The sequence below is a fragment of the Pseudozyma hubeiensis genome, assembly GCF_000403515.1.
Source record: "Pseudozyma hubeiensis SY62 DNA, scaffold: PHS66, whole genome shotgun sequence".
NCBI lineage: Eukaryota > Fungi > Basidiomycota > Ustilaginomycetes > Ustilaginales > Ustilaginaceae > Pseudozyma > Pseudozyma hubeiensis.
In genome coordinates, this window is record NW_012133848.1 from 233,633 (window position 1) to 246,392 (window position 12,760).

Below are 12,760 nucleotides of genomic sequence, written 5' to 3' on the forward strand. Positions count from 1 at the left end.
TCTCTCGGCACACCTGCCCCAACGACCTTTCTTTGAGGACGCTGCGCTCATACAAAAAGCATCGACATCATGTTTGTGAGTATACATCACCGGTTCGCCTGTCCATCAAGCTCAGAACAGGCCCCGCCGACCACGCAGAACCCGCAGCCCCCTCCGTTCATACGTGCTGATCCAAATGCTTGTCTCTCCCGCACCGCTCGTATCGCACGACTTTTCTTCTTGCCAACAGTGGAGATTCGGATTCTCGTCGGTTTCGACGCTCGAAACACTCCTCGACAAGCCAAACGTTACGCTCGAAGATGTGCTTGACGAGGATGACTTGCTTCAGGAATGCAAGTCGCAGAATCAGAAGCTCATCAACTTTCTTCGACAACCTCGCATCGTCAAGAGATTGATGGATCATGTCGTCGGCACCGCGACCGTTGGAGGCACCGGAGGCAAAGACTGGGAGGAAAAGGTCAAATTCAAGTATCCCTACGTCGCTTCCGAGGTGCTCAGCTGCAGTGAAGTATGGCCCATCATCGACGCCATCTTTTCGGATCCAAAGGAGTACCTCGTGCCCTTCTGGAACGCTGTCTTGACACCAACCCCCTCACCTTCGCAAGCGCCCTTGCCTATGCACTCGCATCCTCTATTCGCCGAAAACGACGCCTCCTCCTCCACAGGCTCCTCGACGTCGACCTCGCCTTCCCCGCACCTCAGCGTCACCAACTTTTCCGATCCTTCCAACACGGCGTCAGTCAACTCTGGCAGCTCACGGCCTTCCTCCGACTCCGAATCGGATGCCGATGGCAGACTTCGCGCTACCAGCGCTCTCGAGAATGGACCGGGACGAGGGGTGCTGGCTGGCTATTGGGCCAAGGTCAACGGCGCATATCTCGAACGCAAACCTGCCGAAATGCTCGACTTTATCAAGGATCAGCCGCGCATTGTGGAGCGCTTTGTCGCGCATCTCGAAACGCCAGCCGTGGTCGATTTGCTATTCCGCATCATCCAGATGGAGGAGACCATGCGTACGCCCGTTCAGTCAACCGACATTATCGACTGGCTCTCATCCCAGGACTTGATATCCCGTACCGTCGATCTTCTCGCACCCAACTACTCTGTCGACATCCACAACACCGTCTCTGAGCTGCTCAAGGCCATCATCGCCCTTTCTGCACCTTCGCCCGCCGCCCTCAATCAGGGCCAGGGTCAAGAGATGGGCGGAGCTCTCGGAGAGGCGCAGGAGAATACCGCTGGCATCAACAACCGCCTCGTGCGAGAACTCGCCAGCGAGCCCATTGTGCGCAAAATGGTTGGCTACATGCTCGACTCGCAGATGCCGAGACACTTACACCGTCGTCTCACAGATGTGGCGGATGAGCAACTCTCGCAGCTCTCTTTGCAAGACTTGCGAAAGCCATCTCAAAGGCGCGATGCTTCGCTATCGACACTCGAGGAAGGTGTCGCATCTTCCTCCGCAGTTGAGGACGATGACGATGACGATGAGTCCTTTGCACGACCTCTCAATCCCCGCGAGTTCCCCGCCTCCGAGTCTCGCTCGCCCGGACAACACGATCACCGTGGCTCGACAGCGACTGTGCGCCCCGAAAACCTATTTCCACCCGTGTCGGCACCCACTGTACCTATCACATCCGAGACCTGCAGTTCGACACTGGTCACATGCATCGGAGTCTTCATCGAGCTGATCCGCAAGAACAACAGCGACTATTTCGAGCAGCATCTGCTCCGCACCTTGCACAACCACCTCGTCAAGCGGCAGAGCGAGTTGACGGAGAAGCGTCTGCAGAAGAGGGAAGAGGAAGAGGCTGCCACTTCAAAAGCAGCTCAGCAAGAAGGCGAAACGGTTGACCCGACGCACACAGACGACACCGATGATCCAGAAACGGCTCAAAAAGCGATGGATGGGCTGGACGAAGAGGAAGAGGACGTACAAGGCATGGAGGAGGCCATGGCCGAGATCGTCGACAAGATGGGCCTGGTGCATCTCGGCCCCATGCTTCGTGTCTTGTCCGAGCGACTTTCAGACTTTCAGCAGCTCGTCAAGGAACCGCGCGAGCGCGACGTCACCATTCCGACCTCCGTTGGCGATGTGGCCCCGCTTACATTCGAGAGGTATCGAATCACTGAGCTTTATGCCGAGCTGCTTCACTGCTCCAACATGGCGCTGCTGAACCGCGCGCCTGGCGAGGGTCCGTGCTACTCTGATGACGGCGTACTGACTGGCGGCCTTGAAGGGCTACAGACGCTCGCACGGACCCTGCAGGGAGGCGATGGCCCAGAGGTAGGAGATACTTCTGTGGGTACTGACATGGCAGCTCCGCAGAGCCCTCACGAACAAGGCACGGCGATCAGCACTGTGGCAGCAACAGCTGTAAACGAAAATGACGCAAATGACCAAAACGCAGCCCACGCTTCAGGCCACAGTCGTGACCAATCGAGCACGGGAGCATCCACCGATTCAACGGACGAAGCGGACGATGAGGCCCTTCTGAACGAGGTTGCGCTCGGCGACAAGCCTATCGCGACAGCCGAGGCCGGTCACAGCAGTGTCGAGACATCTGCTGATGCGTCGTCGAAGGCGTCCAACAGGAAAAGCCCGCGCATCACGTCGAGCGCCTCTCTCGAGGAGGGCAGAGGCGATGCCGCTTCGGTCCACACTGCCCTCTCCGGACTTTCTCTCGCCGAATTGACGTCGCCCAGACGGTCGGGTCCGCCCAGTCCCATCGATGAGGCAAAGGACTATGTCATCGGTGACATGCTCAAGAGGAAGTTCCTCGAATGCGGCATTCTTCCATCGCTGCTCGATTTGTTCTTCGACTACCCCTGGAACAATTTTCTTCACAACGTTGTTTATGACATCCTGCAGCAATGCTTCAATGGACGCATGGACGTCGGCCTCAATAGGAAGCTTACCGTCGCAGTGTTCGATCAGGGACACCTTACTTCCCGCATCGTGGAAGGACGCAAGCGAAATGAAGACTCGGTGGCAGGTCCCCGCCGAATCCGACTTGGTTACATGGGCCACATGAACCTCATCGCTGAGGAGACCGTCAAGCTGCTGGAGCGCTATCCGCTCGAGGTCGCGCGTCCCGTCGAGGCGTTTACCGAGCGCGAAGAATGGCGCCAGGTGGTCTCGGAGACGCTGGAGGAGATTCGAGAGAAGGAAGGAGGTCCGCTCGCGTTCAATCGTGGTCACGACGGCATGTCCATGTCCTTCGGTTCTGGTGCAGATGATGACGACGATGATGGAGGCATCGGCGGTGCTGGAAGCAGCTCCTTTGCCAGCTATCTATCATCGCAAATTGGCGGAGCGGCCGGTTCGGACGATGACGACAGCGACGACGAGGCTTCGTGGCTGTCGAGCGAGATGAAGCGAGGCGGCAAGGAGGGCAGCGGCTTCGACGACGCGTTCACACCAAGGCAAGGGTCTGGTGGCGGTGGAGGCGAGCTCGGCGACGACGACGAGGATGACGATTGGGGGCCGTTCGCGGACCCCAGCGACGCCAATGCTGGCGGCGCCACCCAGAGCTTCGACTTTACTTCGTCTGGCGCAGCTGCGGACGGTGCTGCCAGCAACTCAAATCCCTTCGCCGAGAATCTAACTCCTGCTGACTGGTCGGCACAATTTAGAAGGGAATTTGAAGAAAGCGGCCCTCGACACGGTAACGAAATGGATGAGGACGATGAGGAAGACGACGAAGAGGAGGAGAGCGGCGCTACTCATACCGCCGCGGTCAGCATTCCATCCAAGCCTGTCGCCGACAGCGCCGAGCAAACATCGGCACTGAGCTCAAGTCCCTTCTCGCCGCCGAAGGGGATCGACGCTGCTTCGCTCGGCTCTGACGTCGTGAGCAAAGCACACGCCCGTCGCCCCTCACTCGGCCAGCTGGAAGCCGCCGAACTGGGCAGTGGCGATCAAACTTCGCTTAACCGTCGTCGAGGCTCGCTCGGGTCTGCAGGTCCCGAGATCGCAGAAGTGACAGATGCAGAGGATCCACTGGGACCTGGCATGCCGACGACGGTGTCGCAGACTGAAGAGGGGAAGCTTCAGCGAACCCTGGCAGACGGAACAACGGTTGTGGTGCCGTTGGATGAGGTGGCGCTGGGCGCTGGCGAGGCTGGATCTCCTCCCAAGGGCAGCGCTTCGTAGTAGCTGGCCGACATGTTGTCGCGAACAAAAGGGGTTCGATGATACGCTGTGCTTCTTGAGAGGCAGCATCGTATTACGAATCAACTCCAGTAATCTCATAGACATATGACCATCTCATTACCCCGTGCGTCTCTGACACTGACTGAGACTTTGCTGTGAATGTCGGGATTGTGGAGCTCGAGTCGAGATTGAGGCTGTCACGAAGAGGCTTTGTGCTCGAGCCCGGGGTCTTGAATACATGCTCTCGGTCGAGTGCTCACTGTTTTGCCTCAGATCTCTCATCGAGCTGTGCCGTCAGCGTGACCTGTGATCTCGAATGCGATCCCAGCTGTCACATCAGCACAACCTCTTTGCACATCCGGGAGGCTTTCGTTGAGTGCAATACGTTTCACCAGCTCTCACTCTACAATCGAGCTTCCTGTCGAGCGCCTAGTATCCGACGCTGACGAGGTAATCACCGAGACCCTCAGCGACCTTGTTAGCTTCGCCGGGGACGATAGGTGCCACGTAAACGCATACCAACACGGCCTGGTTGGTCTTGACTGCTACCAATCCGTCACCCTGAGATCAGAAAGCAAGATGCAATGTCAGCGACAAACTCGCTCGGAAGCGTGGATGAGTGAGGGGTGGAAGGACATACAGCTTGCTTTCCGTAGATGGTCCTTGGTGTGACGCCCAATGTGAAGAACTTTTTGCCGTTCGCACGGACGCCTCCAGCTTGTAGACCGGAGGGATCGTCGAAACCTGCGATTATTGCTTTTTGCTCTTCGGAGGAGACCTGAGGATGGTGAGCGGAGCGAGGGAGAAGGAATGCTGTCAGTCAATCAGCTGCATGCCCATCAGCTTGAAGCAAGGAAGCGACTCCATCGTCATCAACCGGCGTCACTTGCGAATCATGCCGCTGCGAATGAGTGTAACGTAGCCATCTCCAGATCTATAGGACGGATCCACTGGCAGAAGCTCCGTCGCCTTGTGACTCAGCCCGTGTCGTATGCGGTCTGTAGCGCTTCCCTGCCGGATGGAGAACACACTCACATTGAAATCGGAGCTCGTCGCCCAAACACCACCTTTGAGACCGATGATGGCGGCTTGGGTGATCTTGCCCGTGCCAACGAGGTTGGTGTCTACGTAACCTTGCCAAGACATTGCGATTGAGGGATGATTGTTCGAAGGATGTTGGAAGGGGAGAGTGAGCCCGATGCGTGCAGGTTGGTTCGAGGTGTTGGTTTTGGAAGACCGAATGAGCAATCAGGGGTGTGAGCGTGTGTGCTGGGAGTGACGTTTGCTTTGTCGGGCGAAAACGCAGGCAGCTGGTCCAAGCGTCGTTTGCTGCAAAGCTAGCTAGCACGCCAAGGCTGACATCCCTTTCGCCAGGCTGTGCGTCGATTTGTGTGTGTTTTCAACACAACCAAGTGGAGGATGCTCACTACAACGACGCGTTTTGGCTCGATCAAGTTTGCCCGTCCGTACGCCAATTCTACGCAAGGTACACAGGTGAGGGTTCTTCCGGGATCTTTCCGTTGTCTTGCGCATGGATCGGCTTGGCTGTAGATTTTCAGATCTACAGTACTCAGATATCAATCTCTTGATCAGCCAAAACCCGCGAAGGAATCTTTGGACCAGCACATGTTTCCTTCCTTCCAAGTTGCTCTACGTACCATCACAACCAAATCACTCCCATCAACACCATTTTCGATACTGGACAAAATGGCTCGCACTTTCTTCGTCGGCGGTAACTGGAAGATGAACGGCTCGCTCGAGTCGACAAAGTCTCTCACCCAGACTTTGACACAGGCCAAGCTCGACTCGAATGTCGGTGAGTATCGCTATTCTGCCATGTCCATGCCCAAGCCGAAGCTTTTGGCTGACTCTCATATCCTTGTATTTGTCGATATGCGTTCTTGTTGTTGTCCATGCAGAGGTGGTCGTTGCACCCCCAGCCCTCCACCTCCTGACCGTGCAGGAGCAGCTCAAAGGCTCCTCCGTCTCGGTCTCGGCTCAAAACGCCTTCCACAAGGCCAGCGGTGCCTTCACCGGCGAGGTTTCCGTCTCGATGCTCAAAGACGCCTCCATCCCTTGGGTCATCCTCGGTCACTCTGAACGTCGCACCCTCTTCCACGAATCCGACGCCAACGTCGCCGAAAAGACCGCCGCCGCTCTCGCCGAGAACCTCTCCGTCATCCTCTGCATCGGCGAGACGCTCGAACAGCGTGAAGCCAACGAGACCGTCAACGTTGTCGTTCGTCAACTCAACGCCGTTGCCGATCAGGTCAAGGACTGGTCCAAGATCGTCGTCGCCTACGAACCCGTCTGGGCCATCGGTACCGGTAAGGTGGCCACCTCGGAACAGGCCCAGGAGGTCCACGCCGCTATCCGCAAGTGGGCCAGCGAGAAGCTCGGCAAGGACACCGCCGACAAGCTCAGAATCATCTACGGCGGCTCCGTCGCCGGAAAGAACTGCAAGGAGCTCGCCCAGCAGCCTGACATTGACGGTTTCTTGGTCGGAGGCGCCAGTCTCAAGCCTGAGTTCGTTGATATCGTCAACGCGAACGCTTGACTAGCTAACCAGTCGGCTAGGATCTGATGTCCCGACATGCGATACGAGACGAGGCAGATTCTAGGCTCAAACCGGCTGACGTTAAATGTAACCTGCAACACGACATGCACATCGAATGATCAGTTTTGCTTTGCAACAGAGCAAGCCTTCAGGCGTGGAAAACTTGAGAGAATTGTGCTTTCTGGTCTCAGTGAGGAAGTGTTCGATGGCTAGCGTAGTCCAAGGAAAGACCACACCTCGCAACCGCTCACACTGAAACACACACTGGTGAAATCGACCGAGACGATGCATTGCATTGCAGCATTCTATCGTCCTTTTTTCTTTCCAAAGGGAGCGAGCGCACTACACCCTCTCGATGACGATGGCGATACCCTGACCTCCACCGATGCAAGCTGCGCCGAGTGCGTACTTCTTGTCCAGCCTGATCAGATTGTGAGTAAGGTTGGCCATGATCCTCGCGCCACTAGCGCCCAACGGGTGACCGAGGGCGATCGCTCCACCGAACACGTTCGTCTTTTCGCTGGGCAGCTCCAGCTCCTTCTGCACCGACAAGAACTGGGCGGCGAAGGCTTCGTTGACCTCGATGAGGTCCATATCCGACACCTTGAGTCCGGCACGGCTGAGAGCAATCTTGGATGCTTCAACAGGACCGATACCCATGATGCTGGGTTCGCAGGCGGTGACGCCGTACGACAGGATACGAGCCAGCGGTTTGAGGCCAAACTTCTTGACCGCTTCTTCCGAGGCGACGACGTTGGCAGCGGCACCATCGCAGATGCCGCTGGCGTTGCCGGCGGATACGGTGCCTTCCTTCTTGAACACGCTGGGGAGTTTTCCGAGGCTTTCGACCGTTGTCTTGGCACGCGGATGTTCGTCGACGTCGAAGGTCTCGGTTGATTTCTTCGACTTGATCTCGACGGGGACGATTTCGTCCTTGAAGGCGCCCTCGGAAAGAGCCTTCTGGTATCGCTGTTGGGTCTGCAATGCGTACTCGTCACACTGCTGTCTGGTGATGCCGTACTTGGCAGCCAGGTTTTCGGCCGTGATACCCATCGGTGTAGGTGTCGGAACCTGATCCGTCAGCGCAGCAGCCAGCGAATCGACCAGCTTGAGATCTTGACCGTACCGGGTGTTTCCAAACCTCACTCCAGACAGCGTATAAGGTGCCTGTGACATGCTCTCCGTACCACCCGTCAGCACCACGTCCGAGTCACCGACGCGGATCTCGTGAACAGCATTAATGATGCTCTGGAATCCGGATCCGCACAACCTGTTGACCGTCAATGCAGGTACGGTGACGGGAAGACCAGCGTGGTGGCCGACGTGACGGGCCAGGTAGGCTGCCGTGTTGTCGCTCGCGTGGACATTGCCAAAGATGGTAGCATCGACCTTGGTAGAAGAGGGAAGTTCGGCAAGGGCAGCTTTGGATGCAAGACCGCCGAGTTGAGATGCGGTAAACCCGGAGAGTTTTCCGCCGAACGCACCGAAGGGGGTTCGCTTGGCGGCGACGATGAATGCTTGACTAGCCATTTTTATAAGACTCAAAGCGGGAGGGATGGTGGGGTCTTGTTGTTGTTGTTTATGGTGGTGGAGGAGGGAGAAGATGACGACGAGAACAACACTCAGTCTTACCGGAAGCAGCAGGAAGAAAGTCCGCCTGAGCCAAAACGGGGTCTCGGATGCCTTTTGTTCCAATCTCGACAGAGTGTGGAGAGTGCTGCGCGCGGCTCAGTTACACCATGCAGGCTGCCAGCTTTCACACTTTCTCTGAAAATCCGGTCCGATCGGGTTGCCGAGCGAAGGGCCAACTTCCCATTAAGCCCCGCCGCTCTAACAATTCACCTCATCAAACGGCGCCCGTCGCTCTGTCAACATCATCGCCAAGTACAACTACACACAAACCTCGCACCGAGTCCGTTTGATCCAGGCTGCAAATCCGCAGCGGCCCTTACGAGTATGATTACAGACCAATGCAGAAAAACAATGCTAACACGATGCGATGCGACAACAGATACAGAGGGATTACACGTATGGGGTGGGGAACAACTTCGAGTATGCGACTCCGCACGGTGCGGAGAGTGAGAGCGTGACACCAGTACCTTGAGGAAATGAGTGAGAGACTGAAACTGAACTTGAGATACTTGACGCTGTGCGAGAATTGAGCGTGGAGAAGAGATTGTGACCAGTCGAGTATGGTTTGGTGGTAGTACAGGTTGCTGCTAACTGATTGGAGAAGAAACGCTCGGAACAAAGAATGGGGGACGGAACAAGAGAGGAAAGAGAACGTTCGCGGATTGCCCCTCGTCATGGCAAGAAGGCAGCAGACGATGGGAGAACGCTGGGAGTCGGGTCCGCCAACGTCAGGCGAGGACCCGTGACGCAAGCTGCAAAGGCACGATCGTGACAGAGAGAAAGGATTGGACCAGGAGTAGGAAGACGAGAATACGGACAACACCTCTTCGGCTTCATCCATCGGTGGATTCAAACCTTAGACTCCCTGAGAAACCTCGACGCGACGCCAGCGACTTCTTGTTCTCAAACGTCATGCCCGCGTCGAGGCTGTGAGCACCGTGAGCATCGGCTTGGGTTCGCGAAGCAGAGTGATCCATGTCGACGGCTGCACCGGCCGTAGGTGTCTGTGCCATATTGATCCAAGGCGAGATCGACCATCCGTCGCTGCTAGCCCCGGTTCCAGACATGACGTTACTTAGGCCAAGCGCGCCCGGAGTAACACCAAGAGGCTTGGACATGTTCGACATATCCGAATGGCGAAAGTCGGGGAGCGACAATTGACCGTGAATGTCGGGCGCCGACGACATCCACGAAGCGGCGTTGTCCACGCTGGGTTTTTGAGAGGCGTGAGAATCGGCATGCGCTTGAGGAAGAGAGTGGATGCTCTCCAGGCAGCTTGCCATGACTTCGTCCGAGCTGAGGGCGGTTTTGGACGTGTTTGAACTGCCCTGGTCAACAGCTGAGGAAGGAATTGGTGCCATGGTCCTCGAAGGGATAGCCGCGGATTCGATCGGCGGTGACGGCGAGATAGTCGTAGCAGAGCCGAAAGGCTTTCCGGAGTCGGAGACACGTTGAACCTTGCCTGGTGCGCTGCTTTCCGGCTCCGATTGCTCAGATGGCAACGTCACTTCAGTCTGCCCGCTCCCGGGACGCGAAAAGTTGGATCTCGCGTCAGGGGTGCTAAGCAGCGAGCTCGTCCGTCGCAACAAAGACGGCGAATGGGAGCCCGTACGGCTGTTGTCGTCGGGTCGCGCCATGGTGACATCGTCGACACCATCATGATGAGGAGCAGCGAGACCGCCACCAAAGGATGACTCCGCGCCGGGCAAGGGAGACACAGTCGAGAACGGCATGCGATGAGTGGCACCGGGGGCAACAGTAGTCCCGAATGGCGCGTGCATGGCCGGAATTGGTTGTTGTGACGATGTCGACCACGGTGCAGCAGCGTGACCGAAAGCGAGGTGAGGCAGCGCCAGAGCCGTGACGCTTTGCGAGCGATTGCGGTGGCGATTGAGAGGGGCAAAGTGGTCGACGCCGAGATCGATGGACGCACGCTGGGGCAGAGGATGTGACGACTGGGTGGAAGGTACTGCCTGGTGTATCATGGCAATCTGTTCGGCCAGAGTCTGATTCTCGGCCCGCATCCGAGCGAGCGCCTCTCGCAGAAAGTGGCTTTCCTCCTCTTGGCTCTGAGACCGACGGTGGAGCTCAGCGAGCTGCACCTCGAGCTGCATGGTGTACTCCTCTTTACGCTCGCGAAGTCGTCGCTGTGCATTGCGATTCTGCTCTTTGCGACGTGCGATCTGACGTAGACGCTCGGCATCGTGCTCGTCGTCCGTGTGTTTGATGGGAGGCCTCATAATCAGCGGCATGAAGGCAGGCGGAATTGACGGTATGGTGGCAGCAGAGCCGTTCGGGTGGTGATTGATTGGAAAGAGTTTGGCGAGCGAAAGACGTCGCGGGGTGGATGATCGCGTGCAAAAGACGACGGGGCTTACGGTCAATGCTGATTTGAAGAGCCGAGAAGAGGCGCCATGAATCGGAAGGAGCGGTGTAGACAAGTACGTTGATAAGACGTTCTCGTGAGGAGCTTGGCAGCGGTGGCAAGCGCGACGAAAAGACGGTTGTGGGTCGGTGGTCGTACTTGTTGCTACGAATGGAAGACAAGAGGCAAGCCGCAGAAGGTGACGGCGAGCGGGTAGAAAAGTGGAGAGAGGGAATGTCGAGGCTCGCAGGACTGGTCGACTTGTCAAACAGGTTGGTTCGGTCGAAAGCGCTGTTGTGAGGAGGCAGAAGGCTGGTGAGACGCCGCTGGATGGGCTATCGTCGCTTGTTCCGCGTTGTCGGCGCTGCCGTCGCAGAGAGACAGAACTCGATCGTGGAGACCCTAGCAGCAGGCGAGTGAGAGGTGAAGGAGCACTGGTCGGAACGCAGCAGGCAACCTTCCGCAGGCGGTGGCGTGCAAACGTAGAGCTGAGAAGTCGAAGTCGCGTCCGTGACCAGCGAAACTGTGACGTACCTGTCTGTGACGAGGAGGAAAGTTTCGGAGGATCAGGGAGCTGAAAGGGAGCGACAAGGCGAAGTGGCAGGCGGTGAGGGAGAAGGAGAGGTTTCGAGGAGGAAGGCGAGGGCAGCGAAGAAGACGCGGAGACGGAAGAGGCTATCGAGCGACCCCCGAACGTGGACACTGTCGGCAGCCGACGTCTTTTGAGAAGCGACGAGCAATCGGGTCTCTGCGGTCGAAGTGCAGCAGCGAAAGCGGATCCAGCTAGAGGGAAAGGGTCGGCACAAAGAGCGAGAAAGAAGGACGGACCGAAGAGGCGGGATAGGAAGAGGTCGGAGTAGGCTCAACGAAACAGACTCTTACGGTTGAACCAAAACGTGAACCCTAGCCAACACGAAATTCGCAGCAGGAGGACGACGAGGCTCTACTCTGTTTAGAACGCCGTAGGGTGCAGGTTCCTCACCTCTGGCATCCGAACTTCGGATCTTCTGTTCTCGTGTCTGCTAGTTCGTGTCGATGCGGCGAAATCATTGGTGGCGTGTCGGGTAGAATCCGTTGAGTGGCAAAAGCCTCTTGCAAAGCGTGAGAGCGTGCACGCCACACGGGCTCAGACGTCGACGCTTCGTTATTTTGGGGGGACCGACACAGATCAAGAGCAGCAGGCGATCTTGGAGAGACGGGTCACGGAACGGAGACCACAGAGGAAGACAGGGGCCGTACCCGAGAAGGAGCTTACAGTGAAGGTGGGCGGAGAAGGACAATGACGAGATGGCCAGAATTTTTTTTCTTATGTCTTTAAGCAGTATTATTAATATAGTATCGACACATCTGTACTCTGCTCTGGCATCTGTCTACGGGTACAGTTGTACAGTACCTACTTGAGAGGTCCTGAGGATGGTCGGATCGGCCGTGAAGATGCTACGCAAGCCAGGGCTTGAGCAGCAAACCGACAGGCAGCTTGACCCTGGTGACCAGAAGAGCGGTTCACATGTCGGTCCCTGCTTGCAAAGTTTATCTTTATATTCATGATAATCTTATTTCCTGGTGTTGTCTCGCTAAATTTCACCGATCGCGCCGGGAAGCTGCACTGTACGGCGAGAGAAGGGCTCTGCCGTCATTTTGTCGAATGGAAGTTTTCGATTAGCGTATTTGGCTAAACAAAGCTCGAGTCGTGGCAGCCATCCGTAGGCCCGTCGATGACCTTGGCAGATGGATGTCGTGCCTACATTGTTGTCATTTCATTGACAAGATATGATCGGATGACTGGCAAGATCACGGATGCAGAATTGCTCGAACAGACAGTCCGACAACGTGCTGCAGTCTGATCTCGGAGTGGAAGCAAGTTTCTGGCTCCGCTGCGCAAACGAGGCACACGAACGCGCACAAACAACTTGAGCATAGCATCGTGCAGTTCGTCTGTCGTTTGTCGGAGGCAAATACCAAACAGCGTGGCGGTGCGTCTACAAGAGCGGATAGGCTCGCACTGAGCCCGTGGTCGCTAAACATGGCTCCATCGTGTCACGGGGGGGGG

General features: G+C 56.8%; 3 protein-coding genes across 3 annotated transcripts; 2 read left to right on the forward strand and 1 right to left on the reverse strand.

Moving 5' to 3' along the window:
- Positions 1 to 175: 175 nt before the first annotated feature.
- On the forward strand, positions 176 to 4,156 carry PHSY_006862 (potential Sit4 phosphatase complex component; the record flags this gene model as incomplete). Its single annotated transcript, XM_012337459.1, has 1 exon — positions 176 to 4,156. One exon carries the CDS (start codon positions 176 to 178, stop codon positions 4,154 to 4,156), a length of 3,981 nt encoding a protein of 1,326 aa, XP_012192849.1.
- An 810-nt stretch (positions 4,157 to 4,966) lies between these two features.
- Positions 4,967 to 6,713, forward strand: PHSY_006863 (triosephosphate isomerase; the record flags this gene model as incomplete). Its single annotated transcript, XM_012337460.1, has 4 exons — positions 4,967 to 5,272; positions 5,531 to 5,642; positions 5,802 to 5,972; positions 6,076 to 6,713. The coding sequence occupies 4 exons, from the start codon at positions 4,967 to 4,969 to the stop codon at positions 6,711 to 6,713; spliced, it is 1,227 nt and encodes a 408-aa protein (XP_012192850.1).
- A 342-nt stretch (positions 6,714 to 7,055) lies between these two features.
- On the reverse strand, positions 7,056 to 11,760 carry PHSY_006864 (hypothetical protein; the record flags this gene model as incomplete). The annotated part of the gene is made up of 4 exons (XM_012337461.1): positions 7,056 to 8,370; positions 9,201 to 11,284; positions 11,406 to 11,493; positions 11,693 to 11,760. The coding sequence occupies 4 exons, from the start codon at positions 11,758 to 11,760 to the stop codon at positions 7,056 to 7,058; spliced, it is 3,555 nt and encodes a 1,184-aa protein (XP_012192851.1).
- Positions 11,761 to 12,760: the final 1,000 nt, after the last annotated feature.